Source organism: Struthio camelus, chromosome Z, assembly GCF_040807025.1.
Source record: "Struthio camelus isolate bStrCam1 chromosome Z, bStrCam1.hap1, whole genome shotgun sequence".
NCBI classification, from domain to species: Eukaryota; Metazoa; Chordata; class Aves; order Struthioniformes; family Struthionidae; genus Struthio; species Struthio camelus.
Genome location: NC_090982.1, coordinates 25,866,634 through 25,879,355, shown reverse-complemented (window position 1 = coordinate 25,879,355; position 12,722 = coordinate 25,866,634). Strand labels below are relative to the sequence as shown.

At 37.0% G+C, this 12,722-nt stretch overlaps 1 protein-coding gene across 1 annotated transcript in view; it reads left to right on the top strand.

Annotated features, from left to right (window-relative positions):
• PTAR1 (protein prenyltransferase alpha subunit repeat containing 1) overlaps positions 1-12,239 on the top strand; it is a 40,691-nt gene extending 28,452 nt beyond the window's left edge. The window contains exons 6-7 of the mRNA XM_068927166.1: positions 2,801-3,117; positions 4,554-12,239. Of these exons, the coding sequence (XP_068783267.1) occupies positions 2,801-3,117; positions 4,554-4,902 (666 nt within the window). The 3' untranslated portion in view covers positions 4,903-12,239. The remainder of the gene's footprint in view (positions 1-2,800; positions 3,118-4,553) is intronic.
• The last annotated feature ends 483 nt before the right edge of the window (positions 12,240-12,722 follow it).

The window sequence follows — 12,722 nt, the reverse complement described above, 5'->3', positions numbered from 1 at the left end:
TTTTTTCCTGCATTATTTGAACCATATTAGCAGTTTTACATAGTTTTTGAGTAGTCTTAATATTTAATTTGTGTTTGTCAAGAATGAATTACTCCAAATCAACCTACTCCTCCTGTTATTTGAGTATGTGCTTCATAACTGAAGTCCAGTTTTTTCTCCTTTTAAGTTTTTACATTGTCTCACATGACAGTGCCTTTAGCTAATAGGGGAAACATGGTCTGGAAGAGCATACTAACCTGTGGGTGCTTGGAGAACCAGAATTAAGAGAGTAGTATCAATGTAGTCTCTGAAAGTTCAAGCCCCTCTTGACAGGTTGGAGAAACTGGTCAGTGACAAAACAGGGTATACTTCAGCAAGAATGTAAAAAAAGGTTTTTTTAGATGGAAGTAGTCTAAGATAAGTTTTATTATCTATTTCAAACTAAGGCAACACCTCATCTTGTGAGCTACCCAGAACACCTAAGTTTGCCATAAGATATAAAGTAAGTTTTTTCCTGTAGTCGTTCCTAGTAAGGCCTTTACTTTTGCTGGAATGACTGATTTTTATGTGAGAGGAGGCTGGCCTATTTATCTCATTATTCTTGTGAACGTTTTTCCCCGACTGGACTCCCTTTTCATTTCCCCATTGTCCCAGACTGAGGAGGAAGTTTTAGGCTACAGTTCATGGTGGTTACCATATTAAAAAAGAAAGGGAGAGAGGGAAGGAGGATATAAGAGGGAATGGAAATCCAGAGGTTTGAGGGAGAAAGTTGGCACATGCTTAGTGCGCTTTCCAGTAGGATACGAATTCTGTTATACTCTGTTTGCCACTTAATATAAAGAGGGTCCTTGGGAGAGTTATCGGTAATGGAGAGGGAGATGTTTTCATGTTATTTCCTCTTTGATTCATGGAGAAATAACAAAGGAGTTGCTGTGTTTGGTGTTGAAATGGTGATAACTATGTTGGTTTAACTTCCCCCCCACACACACTCCAAAAATGGCATTTTAAATGGAAGTCAGCCATTAGTTGGCTTTTTTTTTTTTTTTTTTAACCTTCAGTTCTTCAAAGCATCTTTCACTGTTACTGAATCTCTGAGGTCCCTAGAGGGAGAGCCTTTTTGTTTTAATAATAGATCTCAAGAGATTTGATGGAAGTCTTCTATCGTGCATTTCTAAAGGTGTTCTAGTTCAGATAAGGGATGCTGCTGGGAATCCTTTACTCTGTTTTATACAGGTAATTAAAATCACAATGCTGCAGTTTAACTTTGTAGCTTAAAACATGTCAGTTACATGTATCGGATAATTCCAGGATCTAAATTGCACGTTATGTGTTCAGCATCAATTCCAGCTGAATAAAGGCTTGTTTGATTTTTCTCATATACCCGTTGAGCCTTATGTTGTTTTTAGTAGAATCTTAAAATAGTGGTATTCAGTAATTTAAGATTCTAACTTCAGATCTGTTGGGAAGAGAGAAGCTGGTCACATGGTTTAAAGTGCAGGACTGAAAATGGAGATTTTTGGCTTCCTTAAGAGACCGTATGTGGTGTCTTATTTGATAGTGAGCATCAGTTTGCTGCTTTGTAAAATTAAGACTGTGCTGTGCTTAATTTTAATTTTCTCTCTTGCCGAGACAAAGAAAGCTGGCTGAGTTTTTCAGGTAGAAGATGCTATTTATACTGTTTGCATTCGCTCTAATACCTTTTAGCATGGATATGCAGAGAAAGAAGTATATAGATAGCCTTGTGCATATCCATGATTTTATTTCCAGGAGGCTCTCTTTTGTGCTCAGGAGAAGAAAAGAAGTACTTCTACCTATGAAATGTTCTTTGTATGAATCAAACCTATTAAGTGAAGGAGCTTAGAAAAAGTGATGAAAATGGAGAATATGCCAGTAAGGTTATATCCAGAGTCCCTAGAAGTAAACAAAAAGGGTACAGTCTTCAACTCTTCGCTGAGGAGGAGGATCAATATCAGGAAAGAGGTTAGGTCCTTTAAATAGTACATCCATTAGCTCTAGTAAGAGAAAGTAAAGTAAAATAGGCTTTGTAAGAGAAAGTAAAGTAAAATAGGCTTTGTCCAGTAGCCAGACTTGTGTATCTTCCTGGAAATAAATTGTTGTTATTCTGAAAATTGAAAAATTTAGAACGAAGATACATTATAAATGCAGCTGCACCTAACACTGCGTGAATTCTTCACAGTTCATTTGAAAGCCTTTCTGGGAGTTTACCCCTTAGCTATTTTAAGTCAAGCAATGTAGTTCCAGACATACAATCTTGTATTCCACAAGTTCTAGGACTGAAAACACAATGTTAGAAGTTTAAATTCTTTCCTGGAAAATGAAAGTATAAGTTACTTTAAATCTCTTAATATTTTTTTTAACAACCCCTGCCCTCTCACACACGTCATTCACTAGGCAAAACTTAAAATGCTTTACCTGATATCTTCCATGTAGTTTGGTGTACCTTCTGCCTCTCTCGAAAGAATCTTTATTCCTAGCCACTTTGAGATTTTAAACCAGTACCTCTTCCTTCTCGTAAGTATTTTTTTCTTGATCGTATGGGAAATTTTCTGAGACTGCTACCTTTTCAGGGTTTGGAGAAATATAAGTGCTTTATTCAGGGATGCCTAGGTAGGTATCTGTCAGGACACAGTGGAAAAGGATGATGGGTTATTTCATTTTTCTAAAACGTGTTTGTTCTAAAAGCATCACAGTGACTGTAAGTTCTGAGAAACTCCAAAGGACAGATAATGTCAGTCTAGAAAAGTATTGATAAATTCCTCTGGTATACTATATTTATAACTGTTGCTATTTTTTGTTTCAGCTTCTTCTTGATGAACTTTCTTCCACTAAATATTGGGTGTCCACGCATGTTTCAGACCATAGTGGATTTCATTACCGGCAGTTCTTACTGAAGTCCTTGATAGGCAGAACTGTGCCTGACAATGATATACTGATACAAAAACAAATGGTAAAAGAGCAAAACCCTAGCCTTCAAAAGAAGGAGGAAAGTGAAGGGGCAGAGGCTGCCTGTGCAGAAGAACAGAGCACGGATCTCCCCCGTCGTTTAGAGGAAGAATTAGAACTCTGCACTGATTTGATTGATACTTACCCAGGTCATGAAACTTTGTGGTGTCATAGGTAAGAGGACTTGATCAACAGAGTATTGTTCTGATTATTGGATCGTTCTTGGCTAATGTTTCCAGAGAAGTTCTGAACTTAAAAGGTATTGCTCAGTAAAAGACTTCTAAACGAACACGTCCTGAGCCTTTGATTTTTCTCTTGAACCTTTTCCAGAACTATTGAATGGCAAGTTTGATTGGGCTTAAGCACCTTGTAAGCATAAGCTCTACGTGTCCCTCTAGAGGGCAGTTGGTGCCAGAGACATCCTTACTGTTAATCAACCTCCTCATGTTTAATTTTTAAAAGGGCAAAAGATGGACAAAAGATGGATCAACTGCAGAAAACCGCTGTATTGCCTGACTGGGTGACAGCAGCATTGTCAAAGTGTATTCATTCGACCAAAATGAATGAATATATAAAATACTTTTGTGTTTGATCCTCTCTCTCTCTCTCAGTGCAGTGTGCAGTATTTTGTTACCTAGGAGAGGCCTGGCTCACTCTGAAAGCATAGTGACAAAACATAACTGGACAGAGTGGATGTGTGCCGATACAGTAGCCAAAGCTGCTATACAAGATGTATGTTGCATGAGGTGGTTTGGTACCTTTTCCAAGTACAAAATCTGTTCTGTTTCTTAAAATTCAGGACTAGTCATTTACAGGATCACGTTTCCACTGTCTTTTAAATAAAGACACTTTGAGGGAGAATAGCTATTATATACATGCAACAGTTGCTTTTCCCAGTTAAATCTCTGTTTCTCTGACAAGTGTTGTCTAGGCTGAACAGAGGGGCTGCACTGAGGACTTCTGGTGCCGGAACATCTGTACTTTTTGATACAGCTTTCAGTCAGAGATTAAAACAATGAGATCAGACACACAATGGGGTTACAAGTGCACTGAGATAGCAGGAGTCTGTACATGATGCATAATGTTTTTGAAGTTCCTATATTAAGCTCTGTTCCGGAGATAGAGAAGGTATCTTCTTGTTCAGCTTTGGAACCAATGTAACACAAACAGCAACAGCATGTGTCCCTCTCCATTGCCTGTGCAGCTTATCTTCACCCCTGCATAAAGTAACGCAGTGCATGGTGTAGAATGTGAGCTGTGGTAGCAGATTTTATGCAGTGATGTTTATTTGGAAGGGAAAGGAGTAAATTTTACAGTTCCTTAAAAGGTGTTTGAGATACTACTGGTTGGATGAGATAGGCACTCTGATACTGCTGATACCTCTGATACCACCACTGAGATAGACATAGAGAAGTGCCAGGATTCATTTCCCTTTGTTAAACTTGAAGTTGGCATACTCTCTATCCACTTTCAATAAGCTGGGGTTTACTGTGTGTGGGGGGAAATTTGGTGGGTGGCAAACTGAAATGTAATGTAAATATGTTCAGCAACAGCAGTGGATTATTTTCAGTATGTGACTTTTTTTTCTTCCTTTTTTTTCCCCTCTGAAGGAGGCGTGTGTTCTACCTTCAGCACCACCTAAGCAACAAAATTCCTCTTCTAAATATGGTATTGTCATCTGGGGACAGCAGTGAAGAAACTTTGAATAATTCACAACCCAGTCCTGCGACCAGTCACTTGGCACAAGCTATGGATGTTGATGGTTTGAATGAATGCAGCAGCAAGCAAGGTTATACCCAAGAAACAAAACGTCTGAAGCGTGCCCCTGTGCAGGACTCTCTTGGCCCAGAAATGGAGTACAGGTTCATTGACAAAGTTTTATCAACCTGTAGAGACGTGGAACAAATCAGATTTGCTACTGCATATAGAAAATGGTTAGTTACTTTTTTAGGTCAGTGAAGGAAAAGTTCAAAGCCTGCAGGGTTCTTCTTTTAGTGCAATATTCTCTTTTCAGACACAAATGCATGTCTTGTTTGCAAGTGTTAGCTAACCATGTGGTTCTCACTCTTTTAATGGTCAGTGCTACAGTTCGTATTCAGAGTAGATGTCTGTCACTTTATTTATTAAAGAGCTGGCATACCATGTTACTAGGCATATGCAGTTTGCTATTCTTTAATCCTTTTAAAAAGTCACCCTCTTTCAACTTGTGGCAGCTTCCTATTATACTTCTCTTCTATTTTTTAACTTCTGTATTAAGATGGACTCTGAATAATTTGGCTTAAAGAAAAAAAGTCTGAAATGTTTTTGAAACAGGTGGAGTGTCTGCAAAAGAAATAGGAGCATCTGTCAGCATCAGCTTAACCTGTTTCCAGGTTGTTGTTCTTCACTGTAGTAGATCTGCTGGTATCTTACAAAAGCTTATTGGGTTCAGGCTTTATTCAGTGAGGGCTATTACTTTTGTATTAATAATCTTTCGTAGAAGACCAGACTGCAATGTTTCTTCTTCCAGTTTCCATTAACAGTATTGGAGTCATGCTTTCTATTATTGTAATTTGGATTTTTTTTTTTGCTTGTTAGTTGTCACAGAGGTTTGATATGAAAGTCTATGAAGTTAAAATTCTTAAAAGCACATGCAGGAAAATGAACTAATTTTCTCCCTTGTTACATGCGTGCACACACATTCACAGCCAGAACTATATTGGAAACATTTTTCTTTGAACAGACGTCTTTATGTTCATTTCGTACTCGGTATTTATTTATTTATTTTACCTCAACAATCCAGAGTTAATGACACTTGATACATATTTCTGAATGTATTGTGTACACTACAGAATTTCAGCCTACTAAATCACATATTTAAAAGTTGTACATGAACCAAGACTGTGCAAGTCCAATAGATGATGGGGCAAAAAGTAATTCTGTTGATTGGTCATTGAAACTATGCAGTTTTAAAAAAGGCAGGAGGGAGCTCTCTTCCCTTTTTTCCTTTTTCAGGGCTTCAGTTTTTTGGAGTTTTGCTGTTGTTGGGGTTTTTTTTGTTTGTTTGGTTGTTTTGGGTGGGTTTGGGTTTTTTTTTTTTTTTTGACCCTTATTTCAGCACTTCTTCTCCAACTTTACACCTCCGTTTACATAACTGTGTAAATGTTAAGGGAATCTGATGTGCAAATTTCTATTCCAATGGAATTAAACATGAATGGATTATTTTATAATTTCCTTAGAACTTACCTATTTAAGGGACTTTTACACTAATGAAATTGTGCTAATCCAAAGACCCAGTGTAGAAATATTGCGCAGCTGTAGAAGTTTGTGCAATGGCTTCATTACCTCTGTTCAAAACAGAGACTACTTGCCGAGGGGATTAGATATTCAAGCTAAAGCCTTTGCCAAAATGGCTGTATGTTTCTCTTGCCCAAAGTGCCTCTTGATGATGATAAGTTTCAAGCTGTTGTTTCTGTTGGGCAGAGAGCAACAAGGAGGGAGAAACAAACAGGTAGCCCACTCAAAAAGTTACCACTTGAAAAGAAGAAAGGTGCTTGAAGCATGTGGAATTACAGCAATTCTAAATGGTTGCATGGATAGGAGCTATTCTTTCCATTTCAAAATGAAAATGGACTACCTCTGGTCTTAGTATATTCATAAACTCATTTCAGCCACAGAATAGCTAACAGAGACATTTCTAAATGTACACTCTGATGTTTATAGTTTCTAGGTAAGACTCGAGCATCTTCAGGGCAAAGCTTTGCCTGTGTGAGGATCCGTACTTGCCTCTGTGTAGCTGGGGATATACATGGCTGTGTGTTTGCAGATGCCCTGGAATACTTTCTTCATTGATTGTTTTTAATTACAGAATAATGTAATCATGTGGAAAGGAGATGTCGGAATGGAATGAGAGTATTGTTAGGTTATATGGCGTTGTCTCTCTGACCTTTGAAAAATGGGTAGGTTCAGGTACGAACTGGAGCTTACCTTGAGCAAGGACTTTCATCCGTACTAGATGGCAGGGTGTTTTCTGTGTACAAAAGACATATTAAAACAATTGTAATAGCGTGTGTCAATTTAAGTAAAGATATCCAATTAATGACTAGTGCGTACCTGGAAAGCGTGAAGTCCTCTGGTGTTCTTTGTTGTGGATCATGTTCTTGGTCATAGCTTACTTAGTAACTTAGTTGTTTTGTCCATTAACCTTTGCAAAACTTACCCGTTCATCAGAAAAGTATTAGAGGAAGAAGCAGCCTGGGAAGTGGAGGCAGGACAAGAAATGTACTTGAATTGCGGAAGGGAAGAAATGCTCTCTTTTTCCTTGCGCTGGAGTGACTGAGATTTTTAGAGGAACTTGCAAGAGTTAGGACAGAATCTAACTTGAAATCCATTGTATATTTTTTTTCTAGACTATAATCTGGAGTTTTAATTGGCTTTCTTAGAACTGTATCATGGAAATACTGTGCTGTCAAATTTGACAATCCTTCCATCATAAACACTTAAGGTAAAACTGCTGCCCTGAAATAGATGTGTGCAGCTCCTATTGATTGTCGGTAGGGGTTATGCATGTTTGTGTGAATACATGATTTGATCCTACTTAGCTGAATAGAGTTGCATTATGTTTTCATACCTGGAAAAAATTCTGATAATTCTGAGTAGAGATGATGCTAATAATTTATTACATTTACAAAACACTGGGTGTAGTATGACTCCAAAGTGTAGGTTTTGAAACCTACATCTGATGGAAACATTCTCCTTTTTTTTATCCAGTGAGAATAGTTACATTTAAGAAGTGGTTGAAGCCCCAGGTTGCCACACAGGAAACTAAACATTAAAAAGAAAAAAATGAAACTGGTTGCAGCAGGTTATGTTTGCCATTTTGAAAGAAATGTACTTGGTAAACTGTTGACAGAGAACTTTAATTTTTTCATCCCGAAAGTATAAAAGGTACTACAGAAGAAAATATGTAGCCAAATTTCTCAAAGCTGTCAAGCCTCTTATGTGAGGCCCCTTATATGACAAGGCTGAAGATACATTTCCAATTAATTCTAAGCTCATGACTGTATGATATCCTTGAAACATGAGCTCTGTAATATAGCTGAGCTTTGTAATATAATCTGTTTAACCGTTCAGTGTTTGTTCAGAGCTTCATTTGGTGACTTTTTTTTTCTTAAATTACTTAAGTAGCAGTTTAAAAAAGTCAGCTTCAGGGCATTGGCAGTTAACATACATAAAGGTTACTGAGAACAGCTCCATAGTGTTAAGTAATGTGTGTTAGTCATTTTGTGCTTTAGAGAGCAGAGTATTTTAACTTAGTCAGTGAGCGTTCTTATGGAGGAAACATCCTACTGAAGCTGTAGAGTAGAAGGCTGTCCTTCTTTGCTTTATATCTGAAGGAACCTCGAACTTTGTACATCTCTAAACCTACATCTTTGCAAAAAGTTCAGCATCTTTACAGATTTTAGCTTTTGCTGTAATATGTGCCATTTAAATTAATTCAAAATTTTTGTTCCGTGGATTAGTCTTTGAGCGATTTCGTGTTGCTAGAAATACATTTGTTCCTCGAAATCTTTTATTTAACTTGAAACTACTGAAATAAGAACAGAAGGATCACATTTTTAATGTGTTAAATTCTGTGCTGTTACGTGCATTGGGAACTATTACTGCATTGGGATTTGGGTTATCGTCTTGGATGTTACAGCCACTGGAGCAACATGTGCAGCATTAAAAATAGCTACAATAACAAGGCAGTGTAAAGTTAGTATTGGAACCCATCCCTGTATTTGCTGTGATTAATATTTGTTAATCTGTTCATGCTTGCATATTAAAAGTGTTTTGTTGACTTCTTACACATTTTTTATACTGTCAACATCCTTGTGTTGTTTAAATATGCGGAAAAGTATCAGTTTATACTGATTGATTAATTACCTTATATAGAACTTGTTTTAAGAGAAATAAGCGAAGTGTTAATATAGTGAGAAAGTTTAGATTCTGTTTTGCAATCGACGTTTCAGGCATTTCAAATTTAGTGTTAGTGCTACCTAATCAGAATGTGCAGCTAGATTTGATGGACAGGAGTGACCTTGTTTACTCTAAGTAGATAATTAGTGAAGTTTTAGAGCAGTACTGTATAATAATGCTGGACAGAAGCAAAGGGTCTTGGAAAGGCTTGTCTTTATAGACAGCTGAGCAAGCAAGCAGTTTCAAAATAATGTATAATGCAATGAACACAATGTAACTACCACAGAGTAGTTTAAGCAGGGAGTCTGCAGAGGCTTGATTGAGTTTTTGGACAAGGATTTTTCCTTAGTTTTGCTTTGCCTTCTGCATAAGAAGAATGATCCTCAGCTTTTTGGATTTAGTAGAAAGGGAATATTCGCACTTGGAGTGGATGGGGAAAAAAGGCTATTGGGCTGCATCTTCTACAGAGACTTTGAAAAAAGCAGTGAAGTGGAAGGTAGATGTTAATTCTAAATAGTGTTTGTCCTGTTCTCTCGTGATGATGAGAGTTCTTTACGCTTAGAATTTACTGGGGAGAGAGAGGGGAAAATCACCTATTCTTAAATGCACCTAACATTCAAGTTAGTTTCACAGGAAGGCCAGTGTCCTTGTCCAAGATAATTTTCCTTCTTTTTTTCCCCGATGTATGCAGAGGCATGTTTCCTTCCAAACTTCATGTCTGTTCTTCCAACCAGCAAAGAAGAATGTAGCAAAGTGTTGGAGAGGTGGCCTCATTTAAAATTCAGATAACTCCGACTACCTCCCAAAAAATGCTCTGATTAATGTCCTTAAGTGGAGTTCATCAGGCTCAATTTTTTGGTACCTCATGTTAGGTCTAGATCCTCTTTCAGAGGTGAAAAGCAAGAGCTTTATCTGTGAAGCCATCTAGTTTGCCCAGAAGAGTTCAAACAAGAAAAAATAAAGGAAAATCTTCAAGTAGTGGTTAAAGTTGGGAAAACTATAATTTGCATTAACTTTCAGTAGGCTTTTCCTCTGAAAAAGCAACGTATTGCTGAAAGACTGAGGAAATATGTGCTTCCAAGAAATTCTTTGTAGTCAGTTTATGCTTTTGGAATATTGTAAACCTGACACTTCCTAGTGGCTTTTACATAGTGTGTAATGTTACTTCTCAGGGCATAGACTATCATAGTGAATTAGGGTACGTTTTTAGAGTTTATAGTAATTGATCTTAAAAAATAAAAAAATGAAACATATAATAACTGGCTTTTAAGATTTTTTTTTAATAAAATAGTGTTTTATATCTAGCCACTAGCTAATACTGTACCTAGTTATCTGCTTTAGACTTTCCATCTTATCTGCCACCAGTACTCATCATGTCTACACATAGTTTATTCTGTATCGTTAATTACTGTTGCAGTCTGGCGGAAAGTTCCTGACTATTGCTGGGTATCATCTGAAATTTCCCTAGTGGCATTCAGTAGGACATTTGGTAACTCAGAAGGTCATATGTTGTAAAGCTACAGGATTTTTTTGGTTTTGTATCCATGTTGATTCATAATGTATCTTAGCTTTTTTTTTTTTTTTTAAAGTCTTGATTGCTAGAATTACAGAAGCTTTTAGTTGTTGATAGCCAGCATATGTTTATGCATAAAACAAATATTCCAAAGAGCAGAATTCCTAGCTGAAGTCTAGTTTATTAAGCATCCTTATCCATACCATCTGGAAACTGCTGTTAGTCTTACATGTAGATAGTGATGGGAGGAGAAGGAAAAAGAACCTATAGCCAACAAGCATATTTTGTTCATATGACACTTTCCAAATAGAATATAATTATGGTAAAACAAAGAGATTTTCTTGGAAGACATCTTCTTGTACATTCATTGTGAACAAAGTTATAAAACTGGTGCATCAGTAATACAGTCACGTTCTCTATGTGGCTGTGATGAATGAGCAGATGAATGCTTTTTAGCATACAGATTATGGTATTGCCGGTTACTGAAAAATCACGTAAGTGACGTAAGGTACCAGAACTTGTTTTTACACGGCAAAATACATGTATATCTACTATGATCATTCCCATTTTTTCCAGTTCTTTCTTTCTGAATTGTCTACATTTAAAACTGGGTAATCATCTTGTAAAAGCATGCTAGGGAACTTTCTTCTTTAATTTCATGTAATAGAAAATAGTAGAGGTCTTGAATGATTTCAAGTAGCACTGAGAGCCATAATAGTGAAGGTCAGCACTACGGTATTTATGTGAGCCATCAAACACTAATTCTGTAACACCATCATGTCCATCAGAGTACTATTCCATATAGGGCAGAATGTTTATTTTATCAAGATACAGGAAAAAATATTTAATTCTTGCATCTTTTGTATTAGGAAAAAACAGCTTTTTTAACCATAATAATATTTTGCATTTTGTGAAAAATTCTCAGATAGACAGATGTGACCATTGAGAATTTTATGCAGATTTCTAGTGCTGATAAATTAGATAAATGGTAAGTTTTATAGCAGAAAGAATAAAATGATGATGAAACAGTAAGACACTGGAAAGTAGTCGGATAAGTGACCGGTGTTCTACAGCATACTGAATATTAAGCATTAAGTTTGTCTTTCACTGGTACTACTTTGTCATAGGATAAATTTATTTCAGAGAATATTTTTTGTCATGAGTAGGAGGTCTTATCTGAGCAGGTATGCATAAATGATCTGTATTTATTCTCCTACAATAAGTGTGTGTATATGCAGATGGCTGGCTGGTAGTACTCTGTCAATGTAATGTTCTGTAAAAGGAGAAAATCTCCCATATGTATCTATTTTTATATAACACTGGTGATCTATGAAGCATTTTTTTTTCTGTGGCAGATGTATCTTAAGTCTCTGAATCTGTCTAGATCACTACCAATATCAGGGTTTGCTGAAAGCAGAGAGGTAGGTTGCTTGCTTCCCCTCTGCAGCTTAGTCTGCCTTCATTCCGTGATCCTTGGGCAAATGCTGCTCGTCCACAAGCCAAATTATTAGTGGCATTGCCTACTCCTAGTGCTTGTATGGAGGGTTTGAGAGAGTGGAAGAGTTTGTGAGGTCCTGCAAGTTTAGCTGGGAGAACTGCGAAGCATTCAGTCAATGTCCAACTTGCAGGATACCTTTCAAGAGGCCTCCAGGAAGAAACAGGCAGGCACATTAATGGATGAAGTGCTGTAGTGCCTCAGGAGACTAGGAAGAGGAAAGCATGTAAGACACAAACTGGTGACTGAAAGTGATGTTTGAATATGCAAACATCAAATAGTCTTTTTGGTACTTCCTTATTTTCAAGGTTTTCTCATGTGTTTTTTTTTTTTTTTTATAAAAATAAATCACATTAAAAGATTCCTGAAGTCACTAGTCATCTTGAATGCGTCCTGTTTCTAAATTACGAGTTTGAATTCCCTCCCAGAAGGGCTCGATTTTATTGGAAAATGCTAGCACTTTTCCTCTCTTCTCCTAGACAACATGGTTCATTTTGAGTGTCTTAAAATGAGCACCTGAAATCACAGGGCATTATTGAAAATATTGTTCATCATTTTAAATGCAAAATGCAAAAGCAGGGACATTTTCTGGTTATATGGGAAATACGGCTTGTTTCATTTTATCTTACTGGCTGCTGGGATGGAGGGTTGAAAGGATTTATAGGAAGCTGTGAGTGGGTCGGTACAATTTTGGGGTCCATTAAAGCAGAGAACTTAGTGTGAGAAAGTAAAAAAAAAAAAAAAAAAAAAAAATCCTTCAGGGACTTCAGGGACCGTGTACAAAATTTGCAGGATCTGGGATCTGGTCGTTAGTTTATTACCACTTTGTGT